The sequence below is a fragment of the Carcharodon carcharias genome, chromosome 2 (assembly GCF_017639515.1).
Source record: "Carcharodon carcharias isolate sCarCar2 chromosome 2, sCarCar2.pri, whole genome shotgun sequence".
NCBI classification, from domain to species: Eukaryota; Metazoa; Chordata; class Chondrichthyes; order Lamniformes; family Lamnidae; genus Carcharodon; species Carcharodon carcharias.
Window position 1 is genome coordinate 164,723,365 of NC_054468.1, and position 24,420 is coordinate 164,747,784.

At 40.6% G+C, this 24,420-nt stretch overlaps 1 protein-coding gene across 4 annotated transcripts in view; it reads right to left on the reverse strand.

Annotated features, from left to right (window-relative positions):
* Positions 1 to 24,420, reverse strand: part of papolg (poly(A) polymerase gamma) — a 63,633-nt gene that overhangs the window by 33,966 nt on the left and 5,247 nt on the right. For all 4 annotated transcript variants that reach the window (XM_041209637.1, XM_041209618.1, XM_041209628.1 and 1 more), the window contains exons 3-13: positions 15,655 to 15,819; positions 15,489 to 15,555; positions 14,522 to 14,603; positions 14,297 to 14,406; positions 5,731 to 5,784; positions 4,521 to 4,632; positions 4,001 to 4,090; positions 3,772 to 3,910; positions 2,247 to 2,319; positions 2,047 to 2,167; positions 1,214 to 1,298 (exon numbers count right to left, since the gene is read on the reverse strand). In XM_041209637.1, the coding sequence (XP_041065571.1) occupies positions 1,214 to 1,298; positions 2,047 to 2,167; positions 2,247 to 2,319; positions 3,772 to 3,910; positions 4,001 to 4,090; positions 4,521 to 4,632; positions 5,731 to 5,784; positions 14,297 to 14,406; positions 14,522 to 14,603; positions 15,489 to 15,555; positions 15,655 to 15,819 (1,098 nt within the window). The remainder of the gene's footprint in view (positions 1 to 1,213; positions 1,299 to 2,046; positions 2,168 to 2,246; positions 2,320 to 3,771; positions 3,911 to 4,000; positions 4,091 to 4,520; positions 4,633 to 5,730; positions 5,785 to 14,296; positions 14,407 to 14,521; positions 14,604 to 15,488; positions 15,556 to 15,654; positions 15,820 to 24,420) is intronic.

Sequence of the window (24,420 nt, forward strand, 5' to 3'; positions counted from 1 at the left end):
ATTGGTAAAGAGACATGTCGAAGATTTATGTTTGGTACTCATCAGGGCACTTCGCAAAAAAAAAGCTTATGCTGTCTGTGATGAGTGCTGATTGGTTGGCAAGTGGACTCTGAAAGGTAGAGTCCATTGAGGATGCACCAATTGATGGTGACTGACAGTTAACTGCCAGCATTGTTTGAAATTTAAATCAGGCAGCTTGACACTGATTCCTCAGGGCTATGCCTTGACCAATGAGTCAGCGAATGACTGTCACTTATTTTGTTTAGCTGAAACAGTCTCAATATTTGCACACGTTCTATCTGCAGAGACACTCTTGATTCATGTAAATAAATTTAGCCCAAAGCTTTGTTGTCTCAATACAGTGCTATTTCAGGTAGTACAGGTTATACACTGGGGGCCATGAAGTAAGGGTGCTGCATTATGACCAGTGGATGGTATAATGCAACAAAAATTGGGTAGGAAAGAAAAGTACACTGCAGATTATATGCACAACAATGGGAATGACCACAGATTGAACGTTGAGAAAATATTTAGCATAAAAATAATCTATTCAATATGGAAAGAAAAATGTGGAATAAAGAAATTAGCTTGTTTAGGGACACAGCAGAGCTCAGGAAATCTTCAACTTCTAAGAATCTGAAGAATTATGCCACATTGCTGGCTCAAATAGAAAACATCTTCCTATTTTTAAATAGCTGTGAAACAACTATCATGTTCCCTATAGAATGAGGGGGTCACTCACTACACCTTATGTTAGGGACCAAAAGAAACACACGAGGATCCCTACCCATACTAGCAGTGGATCCATTCACAAAATACACCCAATAGTACGGAGTGGGGGATAGCAGGTGCTGGATACAGGCATACACAGTTTCAACAGTCTAACTGTGACAATGACATGACTAAACTAATATTAACAGTACACTGGAATACAAAACTGAAGTAATGAAATTGTAAGTAATTCTCAGTTGGTATGACATCACCATGGCAACCAACTTTCAGATATCCCTTACCACACTGGCGCACTATAATTCAAGTTTTTATTAATACATAATCAATAGGTTTAAAATCTAACCAAAGCTTTTCATATATTTTTGTAAATTGGAATAGATCTCTCCAGAAACAGGTTGAAAACGCTCACACATTTGCAATTGGACTATAATACTATACTAGAAGTTTATAGGCTACATTGTGAAAGAGTACAACTACTTACTTATATTTTTGGAAGAAGCTAGGTGGTTCAAAGAGTTTAGACCAGTCTGTCTTGCCTTGTAGTATTTCATCAGTAATGGCAAGACCTGAACATACAAAACCAAATCAGTATGGATCTGGAATAAAACCTCAACGCTGCAAATAAAACAAAGCACCTTAAAAGCATATTAACTACAGATTTAACTTGTGGCATTTCATTTAAAACGGACATCCAAAATTATTCATTGGTACTAAAATGGACAATTCTGAGCTCAAAATCCTGTGGGAATTAAGATACTTCCTAAGCCTGACTAAGGCACCAAGATATGTATATGTGAAAGCACAACTGAACCATTATTCATTAAAAATCTCTGCTTTTGGATAAGGAATTAAATATCTTGATTTTGGACCAAGTTTTGTTTGGAAAAAAAAGGGACATTAGAACGTTCATGAAAGAAATTAACAAAATACTTTGGTGATGGCTGAAGTAAAAGGGAGCACAAAAGGCAAGTCATTGAAAATAATAAATTGGTTTAAAAGACAAGCTAATACATTGCTGCAAAAAGAAGGGTTTCAGGGTGAACAGACTGGTAGGTAGTGCTATTTTTAAAGATGTCATTTTATGTTTTATAGCCATAGTTTTTTGGAGCAATCATTTTTAAAATATAAGGAGCATTGCTGTGATACTATACAAATAGCATTTCTGCCAAAATTACAAACAATCAAGTCCTTTTTAGACTTTTAGAAAGACGGTGTGGACATCAAATAAAGGTCTGGTAGCCTATAAAAAAAACTAGCAACTAATAAAAACATTTTCTGCCAAGTTACAAGGTATATTTAAATAAAACATTTAACCTTGTTTGAATTCTTCTATCATTATTGTTCGTGTTGATGAGGACACATTGAATGTAGAATTTTGCTGTGGGTAGGCAGGAGTTATTATTGGCATCAAATGGTATCTGTCAGATGGGTTTACCTGAGGAACAAATATCAGATGTGACAATATACAACAAACATCAAATCAAGTTAGTGTTCAGTACTGTGCTTAGTCATACCCGTGGATCCCAAACTGGCAGATTCAAGTTGCTATCCTCTGGTTGTTTAAGCAACACTGGATTTGGCCATTCCCTGAAAACAAAACAAAAAAGCCAAACAATTTTCAGGACAACTAAATGACTATTTGATAGCATCAATGTAAAAGCAAAACAAAAAAAAACATTAGCCCAGCTTCAATGCTAACCAAACAGTAAACTTCTAACAATTTATATACATTGGTGATTGCACTCTGCTGCAGCCAGGTGATACCCTCTTTATATTACCTGGCTGGTTATCAAACCAAAAATTCTCCTGCTTAAGAGAGCACTTTATGTAAACAAGCACATGCAGGGTAACAATACACTCCTGCGGGTACAAATTTTAAACATTAAAAAAAGGTTATATTGCATTATTGTGGAACTAAAATCCTAAGGACTTGGTATAAAACCAACCAGCGTTGTAAACTTTTTTAAAATTTGCATATCCTGAAGTGATTTCTGATTTGCGTTGAGAGGTGTTCTCGGGAAGGCATTTTCGCACCACTTGGGTTTGGCTGCAAGTGGGAGCATCAGCAATCAATCCTGAGTAGGTTTAAAAAGTTCTTAGGAAGCCCTAAAGTGCTTGCTAAGATCAAGTTTGATGTTATGCTACATGCGATGCCAAACCCAAGTGGTGCGAAAATGCCTTCCCCGGAACACCTCTCAATACAAATCAGAAATCACTTCAGGATATGCAAATTTTTTAAAAGTTGACAACGTTGGTTTGGTTTTATACCAGGTCCTTAGGATTTTAGTTCCACAATAATGCAATATAAATTTTAGACTAAGCGAAGAGCAGTTTATTTGAAATTGTTAAAAGACAATACAAATGTCTGTACTGGAGTGCTGTTTTTCAGTGTTACAAGATAAATGTTCTTTTTCAGCTATGAACATCTTTACAGTTACAGTACATTAGCACAGAGAACAAGAAAGCTGAATTACATGCAAGCTTTTAGTATCAGTATTACTGGTGGACATTCAATGGTCAACTGTATACATTCAATTATCACTATTTTTGAACAAAAAGCCCTGTGGTTTTAATCTGCAACAGCTTTAACTAATGTATAGCACCACAGACTTCTTGGAGTACTGGCTTTGGTATATTCTGAATGAAATCTATTCCACACAGGGAAATTGAACTACTTTAACAATGGAATTGAAACAAAGTGCTAGAAATACTTAGCAGGTCTGGCAGCATCTGTGGAGAGCAGAACAATGCTAATGTTTTTAGTTGAATATGACTCTTCTTCAATGTTCTGAAGATGAGTAATTTTCAACTGCAAATGTTAACTCTGTTCCTCTCTCCCCAGATCCTGCCGGGCCCCCTGGTATTTCCAACGCTTTCTGTTTTTATTTCAGGTTTCCAACATCCTTAGTATTTTGCTTTTGCTTTACAATGTATACTTGAAAAAGGTTACACAATTCATCGTCTTCAATATATAACTTCCATGGTATGTTTTTCCTATTATCAGTAAAGTTTTTGTAAGTTCCAAATAGTTTTACTTACCACTTCGAAAAGACTAGAAAAAACTTGTGGACTAAAGTAGATGCAACTGCGTTAGGATACAACTGACAGGTTCTTGCTACTAGCATGGCCCATGAAACACCACCAAGGAATCCAAGCATATTAGAGTATATTCCACGCCCTAGAATAGATTTTTACAATAGCATTCAGCAATTTTTCTTTTAACACCTGCTAAAGATTAGTCAGTAAATGAAGTATCTGTGCTACTTACTTTTTGCCCATAGTTTAATGGCTCTAAGTGTTAATCTGAAATTCTCTTTATTTGGTACTAAGTGAAGAATTTCATCTGTAACTCTGCAACCTATCAGATATGAAATTTTACAAGTGGCGTTAAAGGCAACTCTCATTCAAAACATTGACATCTACAGTCAAGTATTGAACTAGCTTTCCAAAATTTGCACCAAGTCAATGTTGTACTCATGTATAATATATGAGAACAGTTAATGATCAATGAATGTTGCAACCAGCTACAATATAATGCTACAAAACTTTCAGGATGGATATCTTAACCTCTTATGAGTTACAGGTAGTCCCGATATAAACTCTTGTTTAAGCCTTCTTTATTGTTTAAATTATATTTAATGACTTATACTAGTTAATATCAGAGATAGAAAAGTAAAAAAAATTGCAAAATATTCATTAATCTATATACTAGGAAGCAAAACATGAGGCAGAAGAAAAGTTCGAACATTGAAAAGTAACATTCAAGATCAAGTAAACAGTTTGCATACCATTCAAACTTCGTATACATCGAATGTTAAGGTTTTTCAGATGAGAATCATCTCTGAGGTCTAAATTGTCTGGAATGGTTTGCAAAGCCAGCCTAGCAAATACAAGATCGATCTGAAAGAGTTTAAAAGATGTGCATCACCATGGTATTGTAAATTAAACAAATGCCTTCGAATTGTGTCTAGAAGAATTTGCTGAAAATCTGAAGCATGTTAATCTAACATTTTTCTAAAAATACCAGCATGTATAATGAATTTTTAATAAAATTTATTTGTTCATGGGATCTGGCCATCGCTGGCTAGGCCAGCATTTAATGTCAATCCCTAATTGCACGAGGTGGTGGTGAGCCATTTTCTTGAACCACTACAGGCCATGTAGCATAGATACACCCACAATGCTCTTAGGAAGGGAGTTCCAAGATTTTGATCCAGCAGTGAAGGAACGGCGATATAGGTTCCAAGTCAGGATGGTATGTGACTTGGAAAGGAACTTGCAGATGGCGGTGTTCCCATGCATCTGTTGCCCTTGTCCTTCTAGGAGGTAGAGGTTGTGGGTTTGGAAGCTGCTGTCGAAGGAGCCTTGGTGAGTTGCTGCAGTGCATCTTATAGGTGGCACACACTGCTGCCACTGTGTATCAGTGGAGGGAATGAATGTTTGTGGATGGGGTGCCAATCTTTGTTCTGGACGATGTCAAGCTACTTAAGTGTTGTTGGCGCTGTACTCATTCAGGCAAGTGGAAAGCATTCCATCATACTCCTGACTTGAGCATTGTAGATGGTTGACATTAAAATCATTTATGCATTACAAACATATGCAGCTTGAAACTTGTATTTCTAAATAAGCTCTTATTTCAGTGAATTTTATGTCTCATCTTAATTTTAAAAACTTAGAATCATAGCTTACTGCTATATCCCACCCATGGATTTGCCCTTCACTAAAAGAGTTTGTGGCCTTCATTGTTCAATTGGAGACCAGATTAACAGGAGAAAAGATCTCTCCCCATGGGGATAAGTGGACATAAATGTCAGAGTCATGCTCAAGCACTGAACATCCCAATTTGAAACTCAGATTTGGATCAAGTGGAACAAAAGCTCACACTTCATTACATCTGTGCAATTGAAACCCAGTTAATTTAATAATTACTAGAGAAAAAAAATGTATACCGTATTCTTTTACAAATTTGTGCAATTAGGTTACTATGAGCAATCTTACCTCAATATTATCAAGTTCAAATTTGATAACTGGAACATATGCATCTTCGACCGCCTGCAAAATAAAAAGGGCAAAAAGATAGATGTGGACCATCAATTATGATTAACCTCTTAAAAAGCTAGCAAAAAAAATTAAAAATAGGGGTCAATCCTTGGCTAGACCCATTTCAAAACAACTGGGCATCCTTCAGATCTTTATTATGTACAGGTAAGGTTTAGGTGCACGTCGAAATCCTGGGATTAGGGTGTTTCTTCACTCAAGTGAAAAAAAATCCAATGCATTAAAAATATCCAAATGCGTAAGAGGCACAGTGTTAGCAATCAATTTCTAAGTTGCTGATTTAAATTCAATGGCACAAAATAAACTACTTGGAAAATGTTGTTACAGCAAACGGCCATTGTAAAGTAGAAGCTTGTTCTCAACTGATTTATAAAAAAAACCCTTTGGGTTAAAAGGAAGAGGAGAAAAGTAAAGCAAAAAGGAAGTTATGAGGTTACAATTTCCATGGTTAACATGTTCAGAAGTAGTACACTAGCAGCTCCATGTTTTTCTACTCATTTGTACCAGTTAGCTTACATAAAATGCCATTCAATTTGCCAATATGCTGCAAAAGTAAATGAATACAAAAATTATTAGGCATTAACTTTTAAAGCTAAACATTCAAAGTAAAACAAAAATACCAACGCCTTCCCCCTAATGGCCTGGTGTAAAAAAGCCCATATAAAAATACACACGCCAATATATTCTTAGTGGACCTTCATCATATTTCTCATGATTAGAGGAAGGATAGAATTCTAGGATTTAGCTGCAACAGGATTAGGGAAGTAAATGGAAAGAGACCCAGAGCCACCAGCATCTCAGTAGATGGCCAAAGACAGAAAACTAATAGCTGGAAGAGGTGCCCCAATAGAAGAATGGAGAGAGATAGTGCAAGGAACAGGCCTACAAATTTGATGTAATGAGCAAGGAGAGAAAGTAGCTACATCAAATAATAACAGGAATAACTGGGAAGTGTCTCCTGCAGTCAACAACATTGTGAAGCAGTCACTTCAAAAAGTGACATCAGCACAAAAGTGACAACTGTTTGGTGAGTAGTGGGCAAGTGTTTTTCTCCAGTTCAAAATAGATTAAGCTAAGGAAAGGTGAGGGTTCTAGTTTTTATTTAATGTACATAAATAATTTAATTTTTAAAAAACTGTATTTGACTAAAAAGGGTTTTTTTTTCCAACTAGAGGCATGGCAGGGCAACTCAGTCCTGTGTTATGTACCACCTGCAACATGTGGGAAGTCCTAGACGCTCCTTGCGCTCTGACCGACCACGTGGGCAGGAAGTGCCTCCAGCTGCAGCTACTCGAGCTCAGAGTTTCGGGGCTTGAGCGGCAGCTGGAGGCACTGAGGTGCATCAGCGAGGCTGTGTTTTGTGAATAGCATGTTTTTAGACGTGGTCATCCCACAGCTTCCAGAAGTGCAGACAGAGAAGAAATGGGTGACCATCAGTCAGAAGAAATGTTTTAGGCAGGTTGTCAGGAAATTCCCATGGTGCATCTTGCTCGAGAGCCATTTTTTTGTGTTTGAAAACGGAGAGAGTGAGATAGTATTAGATTCAAGGAAGAGGCATACAAATTGGCCAGAAAAAACAGACCTGAGGATTGTGAACAGTTTAGAATTCAGCAAAGGAGGACCAAGGGATTGATTAAGAAGGGGAAAATAGAGTACGAGAGTAAGCTTGTGGGGAACATAAGAACTGACTGTAAAAGTTTCTATAGGTATTTGAAGAGATAAAGATTGGTGAAGACAAATGTAGGTCCCTTATAGACAGAAACAGGGGAATTTATAATGGGGAACAAAGAAATGGCTGCCTAACTAAATACATACTTTGGTTCTGTCTTCACAAAAGGACACAAATAACATACCAGAAATGTTGGGGAACACAGGGTTTAGTGAGAGGGAGGAACTGAAAGAAATCAGTATTAGTAGGGAAATGGTGTTGGGGAAATTGATGGGAGTGAAGGCCGATAAATCCCCAGGCCTGATAATCTAGATCCCAGAGTACTTAAGGAAGTGGCCCTAGAAATTGTGGTCATCTTCTGAGGTTCCATAGACTCTGAAACAGTTCCTACAGATTGCAAGGTAGCTAATGTAACCCCATTATTTAAAAAAGGAGGTAGAGAGAAAACAGGAAATTATAGATCAGTCAGCCTGACATCGGTAGTGGGGAAAATTCTAGTGTCCATTATAAAAGATTTAATAGCTGAGCACTCGGCAGAATCAGACAAAGTCAGCATGGATTTATGAAAGGGAAATCATGCTTGACAAACCTACTGGAATTTTGAGGATTTAACTAGTAGAGTTGATGAGGGGGAGCCACTGGTTTATTTGGACTTCCAGTAGGCTTTTGACAAAGTCTCACATATGAGATTAGCGAGTAAAATTAAAGCATATGGGACATGGGGTAGTGTACTGAGATGGATAGAAAACTGGTTAGCAGACAGGAAACAAAGAGTAGGAATAACAGGTCTTTTTCCATTGGCAGGCAGTGACTGGTGGGGTTTCGCAGGGATTGGTGCTGCGACCCCAGCCATTCACAACGTACTAATGATTTAGATGACGGAACTAAATGTAATATCTCCCAATGTGCAGATGAGACAAAGCTGGGTGGGAGGGTGAGCTGTGAAGAGGATGCAGAGATGCTTCAATGTGATTTGGACAAGCTGAATGAGTGGATAAATGCATGCCAGATGCAGTATAATGTGGAGGTTATCCACTTTCATAGCAAAAACAGGAAGGCAGATTATCTAAATGGCTATGAATTGAGAGAGGGGGATGTGCAACCAGACCTGGGTGTCCTTGTACACCAGTCACTGAAGGTGGTAAAGAAGGCAAATGGTATGTTGGCCTTCATAGCCTGAGGATTTGAGTACAGGAACAGGGATGTCTTGCTGCAATTGTACAGGGACTTGGTGAGATCACACCTGGAATATTGAGTGCAGTTTTGGTCTCCTTATCTGAGGAAGGATGTTCTTGCTATAGAGGGAGTGTAGTAAAGGTTTACCAGACTGATTTCTGGGATGGCGGGACTGACAAAATAGGAGAGATTGAGTCTGTTAGGATTATATTTGCTGGAGTTCAGAAGAATGAGGGGAGGGATTTCATAGAAACCTATAAAATTCTAACAGGACTAGACAGGGTAGATGCAGGAAGAATGTTCCCAATGGCGGAGGAGTCCAGAACCAGGGGTCACAGTCTGAGGATACGGGATAGACCATTTAGGACTGAGATAAGGAGAAAATTCTTCACCCAGAGAGTTGTGAGCCTGTGGAATTCACTACCACAGAAAGTAGTTGAAGTCAAAACACTGTTTTCAAGAAGGAGTTAGACATACCTCATGGGGCAAAAGGGATCAAAGGATATGGGGAGAAAATGGGAGGTTATTGAGCTGGATGATCAGCCATGATCATAATGAATGGCGGAGCAGGCTCAAAGGGCCAAATGGCCTGCTCCTTCTCCTGTTTTCTATGTTCCTTTGGGGAGTGCAGCCACGCTTATGGCACTGAGTTGCTCAGCTGCACGGGGGTGGGAGAGGAAAAAAGAGGCGAAGACTTGATAGTAAAGGGAACAGACAGGCGTTTCTGCAGCTGTAGACATGACTCCAGGATGGTATGTTACCTCCCTGGTGCCAGGTTCAAGGGTGTCACTGAATGGCTGCAGAGCATTCTAAATGGGGGGGGGGGGGGGGCAAACAGACAGAGATCATGGTACATATTGGTACCAACAGCATAGGTAGAAAGAGGGATGAGGTCCTGTAAGCAGAATTTAGGAGCTAGGAAACAGATTAAAAAACAGAACCTCAAAAAGGTAGTAATCTCTGGATTACGTCCAGTGCTGCTATTGAGCATAGAAATAAGAGGTTAGTCCAGATGAATGTGTGGCTGGAGACATGGTGCAGGAGCAAGGGCTTTAGATTTCTGGGGATGGTGGGGCCTGTACAAGGCAGTTGGGTTGCACTTGAACCAGAATGGGACCAACATCCTTGCAGGGAGGTTTGCTAGTGCTATTGGGGAGGGTTTAAACTAACTTGGCAGGGGGATGGGATCCTGAGAGGAGGTTCAGCAGCAGGGGAGATGCACAGCCAAAATTAGAAGGGAGGGCTGGAAGGCATAGAAATTATAGGCCAGTTTGGGCACAAGGGAGTTTGGAAAGGTTAGATGGTATTTATTTTAATGCAAGGATTCTGACAAATAAGGCAAGTGAGTTGAGGGCACAAATTAACACATGGAAGTATGATGTCATTGCTGTCACAGATATATGGTTGATAGAGGGGCAGGATTGGCAGCTCAATATTCCAGGATATAGGGTCTTCAGGCAAGAGGTGGTAAAAGAGGAGGGGGTACCGCAATATTGATCAAGGAATCAATTACAGCAGTAAGGAGAGATGACATCTTAGAAGGCTTCTCAAATGAAGCCACATAGGTAAAACTGAAAAGCAAAAAAGGAGCAATCACATTGCTGGGAGTGTACTATAGGCCCCCAAACAGAGAGAAATAGAAGAGCAGATCTGTAGGCAAATTTCAGAGGTGTAAAAATAATAGGGTAGTAATAGTGGGGAATTTCAACTTCCCCAACATTAACTGGGTTAGTCATAGTGTGATAGGTTTAGAGGGAGCGGAATTCTTAAAATGCATCCAGGAGACCTTTTTAAGCCAATAGGTAGAAGGCCATACAAGAGAGGGGGTAATCTTGGACTTAATTTTAGGGAATGAAGCTGGGCAAGTGGTAGAGGTATCAGTGGGGGAGCATTTTGCAGATAGCGATCATAGCTCCATTAAGATTCAAGGTTGTTATGGAAAAGGTCATGGATGGGCCAGAAATCAGAGTTCTAAATTGGGGAAGGCCAATTTTAATAAGATCAGATATGATTTGACCAGAGTGGACTGGGAGCAGCTACTTTTAGGTAAATCTGCATCTAGGCAGTGGGACTCATTCAAGAAGGAAATAGGGAGAGTACAGGGCCAACATATTCCTGTAAAGACAAAAAAGGTGGGACCAACAAATCCAGGGAACCCTGGATGTCGAAGGATACACAGGATTGGATAAAGAGAAAAAGGGAGACTTATGGCAGATACCGAGGGCTCAAAACAGTGGAAGCCCTAGAGGAGTATAGAATGTGTAGGGGGTAACTTTAAAAGGAAATTAGGAAAGCAAAAAGGGGGCATGCAAAAAGATTGGCAGGTAAAATAAAGGAAAATCCAAAGTTATTTTAAAGTACATTAAGGGTAAGAGGATAACTAGGGAAAGAATAGGGCCCATTAAGGACCATAGTGGTAATTTGTACGTGGAGCCGCAAGATGTGTGTCGGTGTTCACAAGTGAGAGGGACAATGTGGGCATAGAAATTGGGCAGAAGGGCTGTGATATAATTAAAGAAATTAGCATAGAAAGGGAGGAGGTTCTAAGTGGTCTGGCAGGCTTAAAAGTAGATAAATCTCCAGGCCCAGATGAAATGTATCCCAGGCTGTTGAGTGAGGCAAGAGCAGGGGCACTGGCAATAATTTTCAATACCTCTCTGGCCTCAGCAGAGGTGCCAGAGGACTGGAGGACAGCCAATGTGGTACCATTATTCAAGAACTGAGGAAGGGATAAACCAGGGAACTATAGGCCAGTCAGTCTAACCTCAGTGGTGGGGAAACTAGTGGATGCAATTCTGAGGGACAAAATTAATCTACATTTGGTGAGGCAGGGATTAATCATGGACAGTCAGCATAGTTTTGTTAAGGAGAGGTTATGTCTGACCAATTTGATTGAATTTTTCGAAGAGGTGACCAGGTGTGTAGATGAGGGCAATGCATTTGGTATTGTAGTCTACTTGGACTTCAGCAAGGCTTTTGATAAGGTCCCATATGGGAGACTGATAACAAAAGGTAAGAGCCCATGGGATCCAAGGCAATTTGGCAAATTGGATCCAGAATTGGCTGAGTGGCAGGAAGCAGAGAGTGATAGTCGAGGGGCGTTTTTGTGACTGGATGCCTGTGTCCAGTGGGGCTCCACAGGGATCGGTGTTGGGGCCCTTGCTGTTTGTGGTATATATCAATGATTTAGCCTTGAATGTAGGACACTTGATCAGTAAGTTCGCGGATGATATGAAAAGTGGTGGGGTGTAAACAGTGAGGATAGCCTTACGTTATAGGAGGATATAGACGGGCTGATCAGTGGCAAATGGAATTTAATCTGGATAAGTGTGAGGTGATGCACTTGGGCAGGACAAACAAGGCACGGGAATACACGATGAATGATAGGACCTTGGGAAGTACCGAGGATCAGAAAACCTTGGTGTACGTGTCCACCGTCCTGTAAGGTAGCGGGACAGGCAGATAAGGTGGTTAAAAGGGCATATGGGATACTTGCCTTTATTAGCCAAGGCATAGAACATAAGAGCAGGGAGGTTATGCTGGAACTGTACAAACCGCTGGTTAGGTCACAGCTGGAGTATTTGGTGTAGTTCTGGAATCCGCATTACAGGAAGGTCATGATTGCACTAGAGAGAGTGCAGAGGAGATTTACCAGGGTGTTGCCTGGGCTGGAGATTTTTAGTTTTGAGAAGACGTTGCATAGACTGGGGTTATTATCCCTGGAGCAGAAGAGATTGAGGGGGCACATGATTGAGGTGTATAAAATTATGAGGGGCATAGATAGGATAGACAGGATCCCTTGGTGGAGGGATCAATAACCAGGGGGCATAGAGTTAAGGTAAGGGCAGGAGGTTTAGAGGGGATGTGAGGATGAATTTTTTTCACCCAGAGGGTGGTGGGAATCTGGAACTCTCTGCCTGAAAGGGTGGTAGAGGCAGAAACCCTCATAACATTTAAGTAGTATTTGGATGTGCACTTTCGATGCCGTGGCATACAAGACTATGGGCCTAGTGCTGGAAAATGGGATTAGAATAGTTAGGTACTTGTTTGACTGGCACAGATTCGATGGGCCGAAGGGCCTGTGTGCTGTGGACCTCAATGACAAGTGCACAAGGACCAGAAAATTGATGTAGCCACAACCAGGTTACAAAAAGCAGCCAATTGTCAATAGCAGCTCCACAAAGGAAACAAAAATAAGTCCCTGGCTTAAGAGGAGGAATTTAATTTAATGTAATGGGTTCTTGAGCCAATGCAACTTAGTAATGATGGATAATAGAAAAATGACAGGCCTGGATTTTGTAGTCAGCAGCAAATGAACAGCACTTGCTCTCAATTAGACTTGTGTTTGTCAACAGACTTTGTGGGCTTTTTTGTACTGAGTTGAGGTATTTAGAGAGTCAATCAATTCCACACCCTCTACAGGGAATGTGGGACCTGTGTGAACAGAACAAGCAAAGGTCTCCCCTCAACCAAACAGATTGAAGAATCCTTACAGACACTATGGATGGCGATGTACTCTTTAATGGCAAGTGCTGATAAAACAATAGGACAGGATATGGGAAGCGAAGTTTTGGATAAAAGTTCACACAGGGTGAAATGAGAGCAAATAATCAAGATTTAAAAAGTATGGCTAAGGGTAGCAGCAATTGAGCTGGGGATGGAAGTGGACAATTTTTCAATTCTTTCATAATGAATCATTCTTGAAGTTCAGCACCAGATCAAAAAGGGTCCTGAGGTTCTATCCAGCTCGAGTGTGCAACTGGTAACAAGTTGAAGTTAACAGTGAAAGAGATTGATGAAGGCAGAAAATGATGGCTTTGGTCTTAAGTTATGAATCGGCCACAATTTTGCACTGGATGACCATTAAAATCTGTACAAAGATCAGCATGTTGTCAAAAGATGGTGGTGGTGCAGAGCTCAATACTAGCAACATAGATTTAGAAGCTGACTCTGTACCTGATGGTACAGCAGATGTGAGCAAGGGAAACATACAAAAGACGACAAGACCAGGGATACACCCTTATAAGTGTTTGGAAATGACTGTGCAGGGGCAGGAAAAGGAGACATTGCTGCAGCTGTTTATTAGGTAGGTAGGGGTTCCAACATGCAAGAGAGATCCCTTGGAAAATGGAGGTAAGGTAACAGGAAAAGATGGGAAGGTTACCTGTGTCAAACAGCATAGAGGAATAATGCACAGCATGGACACCATTTTTGGGGTTCATACAGGAAATGCTAGAGATAGGCATGGAGGTGGGATGCAATAATGTGTTTGAGAACCTTAATAGAAAAAAAAATTAAGAGATAGGGCAGAAGTTGCAAAAGAGAAATGGGTCTCAGAAGTGGGTGAAGAAAGTGTTTTCAAAGGGAAGGAGTTGGTGCCCAGGAAAGAGACACTAAAAATACACAAGATCATTTACTTCCACTACAAAGCAGTTATCAACTTCTATTCCAACTATGGGGCATGTAAAACTTTAGTCAACATAGCCACTCCTAATATACTGAAAATTCAGAACATGAAAATGGAATATTCAAACACATGAATTTAGGAGCAGCAGAAACACAATGTAAAGCACACAAACATGTAACATATCAATCTAATAACCTGTAATAACAGTTTGGGTAACAGCTGTCAGAGTACAATATTTATAGGAAATAAATTACCCTCAGGTCCTTGATTCCTTCTTGTTGCTTTAGTTTTTCAAAGAAGGACTGGAAGAAATCACTCCTTTCTACATGGCGTGGAGCAACACATAGTGCATCAATATCAGCACCTGTAAGTTATTTGGGCACCCCAGAAAGTGCCAACATTTTTCAGGTCAGTAAGTTTGACAATCGCCTTAAATAATTTATACTATTACAGTAATTAGAAAAAAAATTGAAGCATACCTTTTGTATGCACTCCTAGCCTGTATGAGCCAAATGTAAATATCTTTCCACCAACATTTACTATAACTGACGGTGGTAGATTCTGAGAATAAAAATTAAAACCAGTCAACACAAGAGTTGCCACATTCTTAGAGGAAATCAGGCATTTTAATTCCCCATCCCACTTAAAGGAAAACATGCACAATAACCAAATATTCTTTAGTGATATGGTCAAAAATATCTGTATCCTTCACTTCAGCAAAACACAAGTTTTATTTTAAATTTACAAGTTTACAGGCTTCTCCAATTCTACTTTCAAATAACCTACAATGAAAATTTACACAATTCAATTTTGGCAAGTACACCTCTTTGGAGCATAAACATTTTTATTAAAACATATTTATTAACCTAAACAGTCAATTATCCAAATAGTCCCAATAAATAAGCCCTGTGGAATACCAAGCTGTTGCCTAATTGTTCCACATAATAAATGAATATTATTCATATACTCAGACTTAAATTAAAATTGAGAAAAACAAACATTAGTTTTCATAACTAATTTAATCAAAATATCTAAAATTTAGTTTGCACTCAACCGTACAAAAAATAAAAGCACTTAGTTTTTAAGCAACTGCTTCTGCAAAAGCATTAACCATGAGCAAATTATCAAAGGCAAATTGAGCTTATTACCAGAAACCAGATAGCTACTTAAGTGAAACCTCTCCCACTGATTGTGATAGCAGTACAACCTACAGTAAATAGTTACCAAATTTTATAAAATGGTGGAGCATATAACAGCACAACAAAACAAAAAAATAACAGATGCTGGAAATCTGAAATAAAAATACAACAGCATTATCTACAACACTTGTCAAAGGATTTCCTGGAAAAGAATATTAAAGTACTACAATACGAGTAACATAGCCACCAATGTATCCATTGAAATTTTAGTTACAGAATATCTTAGAATAAGCAAAAGTAGTATTACCTTTGTTTCGCTGATTTCTGCTATCCATTCTTTAACTAAATTGTTCAATTTACCCAAAACAACTAATCTGAAACATTTAAAGAAACCATTAAAATTGGTCAATGAGGAACCAAATGGTAAATTAGTATATATAAATGTATATATAAATATATTACAAGATTACCACCTGTGGTTTAATTCCTCTTCCTCTTCAAATACTCCAAATGGTTTCAAGGCTTCAATCAACCTCCGAGTAGAAATATCATCCACATCTTTGGGATAGGCAAGGCTAATTGGAGAAGTGATCCCATAATGCTTTTGAGCCTGCTGAGGCCCCAGCATAACACTGTTGCTGTAACAGGAAGTAAAATGCCATTACATATTGCAAAGTAATACCATCACAGCTCAAACGGAAATTTTGTTGATAATAACAATAGGCTTAATATTGTAGACAATGAGTAAAGGTAGCAACATTTTACTTATGTATATTTAGCACTTATCAAAACCCAGTGTAGTTTACTTATTTCATTCATTACTGCTCCAGTCATTGCCAAAGGTCGACAGACTGCGCCTTTGAAGAGAATCCCACCAATAATCACAAATAAGCCATTTACTTCTAGCATAAAAACAAAATTGTCACTAGAAAGACTGTAGGTAACTCAAATGTTAAGACACCGATAGAAGGCAGTTTATTTCTGCCACAATACTCAGAGGAGCACCTCCTGCACATGCGTAGTTGCTGCCTCCGTCAGTGTCAAAGTATCAGCTACTTACATTAAAATAAACAAGTTGGCTTGACAGAAACTAACAAAGTTCAAGTTATCTATTCTTAGGTCTGTTCAGTCCTTAACCAACTGCAAGGTCTTGGATCATCTGACTTGGAACTATATCACCATAGTTTCACTGTCACTGGGTCAAAATCCTGGAACTCCCCGCCACCCTGGAACAGCACTATGTGTGTACGTACGCTACATGGACCGCAGCAGTTCAAAAAAGGCAGCTCACCACCACCTTCTCAAGGGCATTTAGGAATGGGCAATAAACGCTGGCCTAGCCAGCGAAGCCCACATCCCATGAAAGAATAAAAACTTCTAGTTTACATATCATTTATTACTGTTTTCTCTATAAAACATGCTTCTGATGATTCAGTAAATGAAAAATATATGCAATCAGGAAATGAGATTCCCAACACACAATCAACTATAGAAACATAGAGACTAGGAACAGGAGTAAGCCATTCGGCCCTTCGAGCCTGCTCCGCCATTCATTATGATCATGGCTGATCATCCAACTCAATAGCCTGCTCCCACTTTCTCCCCATATCCTTTGATCCCTTTCACCCCAAGAGCTACATCTAACTCCTTCTTGAAAACAAACAATGTTCTGGCCTCAACTACTTTGCAGTAACGAATTCCACAGGCTCACCACTCTCTGGGTGAAGAAATTTCTCCTCAACTCAGTCCTAAATGGTCTACCCCGTATCCTCAGACTGTGACCCCTGGTTCTGGATTCCCCCACCATCAGGAACATCCTTCCTGCATCTACTCTATCTGGTCCTGTTAGAATTTTATAGGTTTCTATGAGATACCCCCTCATTCTTCAGAGCTCCAGCAAATATAAACCTAACTCTCCTCATTTTTTGTCAGTCCCGCCATCCCAGGAATCAGTCTGGTAAACCTTCGCTACACTCCCTCTAGCAAGTACATCCTTCCTCAGATACGGAGATCAAAACTGCACACAATATTCCAAGTGTGCTCTCACCAAGTCCCTGTACAATTGCAGCAAGACATCCCTGTTCCTGTACTCAAATCCCCTGGCTATGAAGGCCAACATACCATTTGCCTTCTTTACCACCTGCTGCACCTACATGCTTACCTTGCTTGGCCTAAATAGCCAAGTGGTTATGGTACTGGGTTTGTAACCCCAAGATCAAGAGTTCAAATCTCACAATGGGAAACAATGTAACTTCATCTGAAACAGATGGGAACGGGTTTGTACTCGAAAGAGTTACATGCTTACCTTCAGCGACTGGTGTACGAGGACACCCAGGTCTGGTTGCACATCCCCCTCTCTCAACTTATAGCCATTTAGGTAATCTGCCTTCCTGTTTTTGCTACCAAGGTGGATAACCTCCACATTATACTGCATCTGGCATGCATTTGTCCACTCATTCAGCTTGTCCAAATCACAATGAATTATCTCTGCATCCTTCTCACAGCTCACCCTCCCACCCAGCTTTGTCTCATCTGCAAATCTGGAGATATTACATTTAGTTCCCTCATCTAAATCATTAATATATGTTGTGAATGGCTGGGGTCCCAGCATCGATCCCTGAAGTACCCCACTAGTCACTGCCTGCCATTCGGAAAAAGACCTGTTTATTCCTACTCTTTGTTTCCTGTCTGCCAACCAGTTTTCTATTCATCTCAATATACTACCCCCAATCCCACGTGCTTTAATTTTACTCGCTAATCTCATATGTGGGGCTTTGTCGAAAGCCTTTTGAAAGTCCAAATAAACCAGTGGCTCCCCCTTATCAACTCTACTAATTACATCCTCGAAATATTCCAGTAGATTTGTCGAGCATGATTTCCCTTTCGTAAATCCATGCTGACTGTCCGATTCTGCCACTGTTTTCCAAGTGCTCAGCTATTAAAACTTTTATAAAACAAAAATAAAAATACCTGGAAAAACTCAGCAGGTCTGGCAGCATCTGTGGAGAGGAACACAGTTAACGTTTCGAGTCCATATCACTCTTCAACAGAACTAAGGAAAAATAGAAGAGAGGTGAAATATAAGCTGGTTTAAGGGGGGTGGGACAAGTAGAGCTGGATAGAGGGCCAGTGATAGGTGGAGGTAGCCAAAAAAAGTCATAGCCAAAAGGACAAAGAGGTGTTGAAGGTGGTGATATTATCTAACGAATGTGCTAATTAAGGGTAGAAAGTAGGACAAGCAAGGTACAGACAGCCCTAGTGGGGGTGGGGTGAAGGAATCGAAAAAGGCTGAAAGATAAAGATAAAACAATGAATGGAAATACATTTAAAAATAATGGAAATAGGTGGGAAAAGAAAAATCTATATAAATTATTGGAAAAAAAGTGGGGGGGAAAAAATCGGAAAGGGAATGGAGGAGAGAGTTCATGATCTAAAATTGTTGATCTGAAATTGCTTAGCCTTTTTCGATTCCTTCACCCCACCCCTACTAGGGCTATCCGTACCTTGCTTGTCCTGTTTTCTACCCTTACTTAGCACATTCCTTAGATAATATCACCACCTTCAACACCTCTTTGTCCTTTTGTCTGTCTCTACCTATCACTGGCCCTCTATGCAGCTCTACTTGTCCCATTCCCCCCCCCCCCTTAAACCAGCTTATATTTCACCTTTCTTCTATTTTTACTTAGTTCTGTTGAAGAGTCATACGGACTCGAAACGTTAACTATGCTCCTCTCCGCAGATGCTGCCAGACCTGAGTTTCTCCAGGTATTTTTATTTTTGTTCTGGATTTCCAGCATCCACAGTTTTTTGCTTTTATCTTAGTATTAAATCTTTTATAATGGACACTAGAATTTTCCCCACTACCGACGTCAGGATGACTGGTCTATAACTCCGTTTTCTCTCTACCTCCCTTTTTAAATAATGGGGTTACATTAGCTACCCTGCAATCTGTAGGAACTGTTCCAGAGTCTATAGAATCTTGGAAGATGACCACCAATGCATCCACAATTTCTAGGGCCACTTCCTTAAGTACTCTGGGATCTAGATTATCAGGCCCTGGGGATTTATCGGCCTTCAATCCCATCAATTTCCCCAACACCATTTCCCTACTAATACTGATTTCTTTCAGTTCCTCCTTCTCACTAAACCCTGTGTTCCCCAACATTTCTGGTATGTTATTTGTGTCCTCCTTTGTGAAGACAGAACCAAAGTATGTATTTAGTTAGGCAGCCATTTCTTTGTTCCCCATTATAAATTCCCTTGTTTCTGTCTGTAAGGGATCTACATTTGTCTTCACCAATCTCTACCTCTTCACATACCTATAGAAACTATTACAGTCAGTTTTTATGTTACCCGCAAGCTTACTCGTACTCTATTTTCCCCTTAATCAATCCCTTGGTCCTCCTTTGCTGAATTCTAAACTGCTCCCAATCCTCAGGTCTGTTGTTTTTTTCTGGCCAATTTATATGCCTCTTCCTTGCATCTAATACTATCTCTAAGTTTCCTGGTAAACCATGGTTTGGCCACCTTTCCTATTTTACTTTTGCGCCAGACAGGAATAAACAATTGTTCCAGTTCACCCGTGCACTCTTTGAATGTTTGCCATTGCCTATCCACCATCATCCCTTTAAGTAACGCTTACCAATCCATCATAGCCAACTTGCACCTCATACCATCGTAGTTTCCTTTATTAAGATTCGGGACCCTAGTCTCAGAATCAACTACGCCACTCTCCATCTTGACGAAGAATTCTATCATATTATGGTCGCTCATCGCCAAGGGGCCACGCGCAACTGGATTGCCAATTATTCCTTTCTCATTGCACAATACCCAGTCTAGGATGGCCTGTTCTTTAGTTGGTTCCTCAACATATTGGTCCAGAAAAACATTCTGTATACAGTCCAGAAATTCCTCCTCTAATTTGATTTGCCCAATCTATATGCATATTAAAGTCACCCATAATTACAGATGTTCTTTTATTGCATGCGTCTCTAATTTCCTGTTTAATGCCATTCCCAACATCACCGCTAGTTTGGGGATTTATATACAACCCCTTTACTGTTTCTCAACTCTACCCATAAGGATTCCACATCGGAGCTAATATCTTTCCTCACTATTTCCTCTTTAACCAGCAATGCAACCTCACCGCCTTTTCCTTTTTGTCTGTCCTTCCTAAACACTGAATACCCCTGAGTATTCAGTTCCCAACCCTGGTCACCCTGCAGCCATGTTTCCATAATCTGACCAAATCATACTTGTTTACATCTATTTGCACGGTTAACTCATCCACTTTATTGCAAATGCTCCTCACGTTAAGGCTTGTCTTTTTAAGGCTTGTCCCGTTCCCACTATTTTTCACTGAGGTCATTTGATTCTTGCCCTTGATTTCTCTGCCTATCACTTTTCTTATTCCCCGTCTTTTGTTCCTGTCCTTGATTCCTCTTCCTCTGACTCCTTGTATAGGTTCACATCCCCCTGCCATTTTAGTTTAAACCCTCCCCAACCACTCTAGCAAATGTTCCCCCCAGGACATCAGTCCCGGTCCTGCCCAGGTATAACCCATCCAGTTTGTACTGGTTCCACCTCCCCCCAGAACCAATCCCAATGTCCCAGGAATCTGAAACCCTCTCCCTTACACCATCTCTTCAGCTACGTATTCATCTGATATATCCTATTTCTACTCTGACTAGCACGTGGCACAGGTAGTAATCCTGAGATCATTACCTTTGAGGTCCTACTTTTCAACTTACTTCCTAACTCCCTATATTCTGCTTTTAGGACTTCATCCCTTTTTTTTTAAACCTATGTCGCTTTTACCACGACCTGGCTTTCACTCTCCCCATCCAGAATGTCCTCTTGCCGCCCTTAGATATCCTTGACCCTAGCAGCAGGGACGCAATATACCCTTCCTGGAATCTTGTTTGTGGCCACAGAAACACCTATCTATTCCCCTTATAATTGAATCCCCTATAACTATTGCATTCCCACACTTTTTACTCCTCCCCTGTGCAGCAGAGCCGATCATGGTGCAATGAATTTGCCTGTTGCTGCTTTCCCTCAGAGTTCACTGGAACTTTTGGTTCAAGGACACTTTTCATTAAAAAGCAATAAAAAGTAAATTGAAAATGAAGTAAAAACGCATTACCTAATGTGGAACTTGCACCATTGATCAAGAGTCTTATTCACTACCATCTGAGCTTACCAGCTACATAAGTCCCTCCACAAAAACAGAACACAAATGGAAACAGTTCACTTTAAGGTTATGGTTGTGCATCAGACTTGTGGGTGCCCGAGTCACGTAACTTGCAGGAAATGCGTAGCACAGACTCGTTGGAACCCCGTATTCGGAACTCCTGCCACAGACCGGAAAAGTGTCAAGGAAGAGCTGTGCATGCATCAGTGGCCACAGTGTGGGCCAAGAGCACATGCCAACTCTTCCTAATGCCTTTTCGGTTGGCAGCAGGAGTTCATGTACACGGTTATGCTCAAGAAAGTTATACAAGAAGGCATGTTATCTGGCATGTTCAGGGAATGGGAGGTGCTAGTTAATCAAATATGCAAGATGAGTTCCACGTTTTCATCCAATCAGAAGGCTCCAGGGTAGTCACTTCAGTGTTGAGATCAAGTGAGGTGTGGGAGTGCATGAATCGAGTAAGCAACACAGAAGGAAGTTGTTGCTGCAGAACAATGGCAGGCTGAGACCAGAGCGAGGACAGGCCACTGACAGCAACTACTGGCAAGTTTGACATTTCCAGTCAAAAAACAGATCCAATAGACCCAACCCCAGAATACCAACCGGGATTCTCTATTAATTGGAAGCGTGCTGGATAACAGAAATTTTACTGTACTTAATGTTCTTTACTCTTACTTGCATGACTTTTGTAGTCGCATACTGATTGCATTGCATAACCTTGTAATGATCTTTTGACAAGCAGAATTCTCTCCTGCCACTGCCAGGTATTTTCAATAGATCTTGCTCGAGTTTTCTTTTTCCCTAAATGAGAACTACATCCTTCAATTCATTATGATTAGCAATATGTTTGGAGCCTCAAATCTTCAGTGCAAAGCTTCTCACAATGTTAAAACAAACTCTTCAGATATAGATATTTAACATAGCACCAAATACTAAATTTTGATGATGCTCACAAAGCAGTATCCTGCATAGAGCTACAGAAATAGCAACCCCAAAGATCCTGGTTACACCACCGAGTACCATAAAAGGTGATGAATAGCCAGATATGCTCCATCAATGTTCATGGACTACATTCCAGAATCTGCCTGTTCTCGTGTTCGTCCTCTTGAACATAGAAGACTCCAGAGTACAAAAAAAAAAGGATGCGAGCTGCCAGATTACATACAGTCATAGAGGTCTACAGCACAGAAAAAGGCCCTTCGAGTCTGTGCCAGTCAAATAAGTACCCAACTATTCTAATCCCATTTTCTAGCACTTAGGCCCATAGCTTTGTATGCCATGGCATCGCAAGTGTACATCCAAATGCTTAAATGTTATGAAGGTTTCTGCCTCTGCCATCCTTTTAGGCAAGAGTTCCAGATTCCCATCACCCTCTGGGTGGAAAAAATTCTTCCTCACATCCCCTCTAAGCCTCCTGCTCCTTACCTTAAATCTATGCCCTGTGGTTATTGATCCTTCCACCAAGGGGAAAAGTTCCTTCCTGTCTACCCTATCTATGCCCCTCAATTTTATACACCTCAATCATGTCCCCCCTCCATCTCCTCTGCTCCAGGGAAAATAACCCCAGTCTATGCAACCTCTCCCCATAACTAAAACTCTCCAGCCCAGGCAACATTCTGGTAAATCTCCTCTGCACTCACCTCTAGTGCAATCATGTTCTTCCTATAATGCGATTGCAGAATTGCGTGCAGTACTGTAGCTGTGGCCTAGCCAGTGTTTTATACAGTTCCAGCATAACCTCCCTGCTCTTATATTCTATGCGTCGGCTAATAAAGGCAAGTATCCCATATGCCATCTTAACCACCTTATCTACCTGTCCCGCTCCCTTAAGGGACAGATGGACATTTACACCAAGGTCCCTCTGATCCTCGGTACTTCCCAAGTTCCTACCATTCATCGTGCGTTCCTGTGCCTGGTTTGACCTGCCCAAGTGCATCACCTCACATTTATCCAGATTAAATTCCATTTGCCACTGACCAGCCCATCTATATCCTCCTATAACGTAAGGCTATCCTCCTCACTATTTACCACACCACCAACTCTCAAGTCATCCGCGGACTTACTGATCAACCCTCCTACGTTCAAGGCTAAAATCATTTATATATACCACAAACAGCAAGGGCCCCAACACCAATCCCTGTGGAGCCCCACTGGACACAGGCATCCAGTCACAAAAACCTCGACCATCATCCTCTGCTTCTTGCCACTCAGCCAATTCTGGATCCAATTTGCCTCGGATCCCATGCGCTCTTACCTTGTCAAAAGCCTTGCTGAAGTCCAAGTAAACTACGTCAAATGCATTACCCTCATCTACACACCTGGTCACCTCTTTGAAAAATTCAATCAAATTGGTCAGCCATGACCTCTCCTTAACAAAACCATGCTGACTGTCCACAATTAATCTCTGCCTCTCCAAGTGCAGATTAATTCTGCCCCTCAGAATTGCTTCCAATAGTTTCCCCACCACTGAGTTTAGACTGACTGGCCTGTAGCTCCAGGGTTTATCCCTTCCTCAGTTCTTGAATAACGGTACCACATTGGCCTCAACAGAGGACTGGAGGACAGCCAGAGAGGTATTGAAAATTATTGCCAGCGCCCCATCTCCTCCCTTGCCTCACTCAACAGCTTGCAGTACATTTCATCTGTGCCTGGAGATTTATCTACTTTTAAGCCTGCAAGACCATTTAGAACCTCCTCCCTTTCTATGCTAATTTCTTTATATCACAGTCCTTCTGCCTGATTTCCTAACTCACGTCGTCCCTCTCACTTGTGAACACCGACACAAAGTATTCATTAAGAACCCTATGTCTTCTGGTTCCACATACAAATTGCTACTATGGTCCTTAATGGACCCTACTCCTTTCCTTAGTTATCCTCTTACTCTTCATGTACTTGCAAAATAACTTTTGGATTTTCCTTTATTTTACCTGCCAATGTTTCTTCATGCCCCCTTTTTGCTCTAATTTCCTTTTAAAGTTACCCCCTACACATTCTATACTCCTCTAGGACTTCTGCTATTTTGAGCCCTCGGTATCTGTCATAAGTC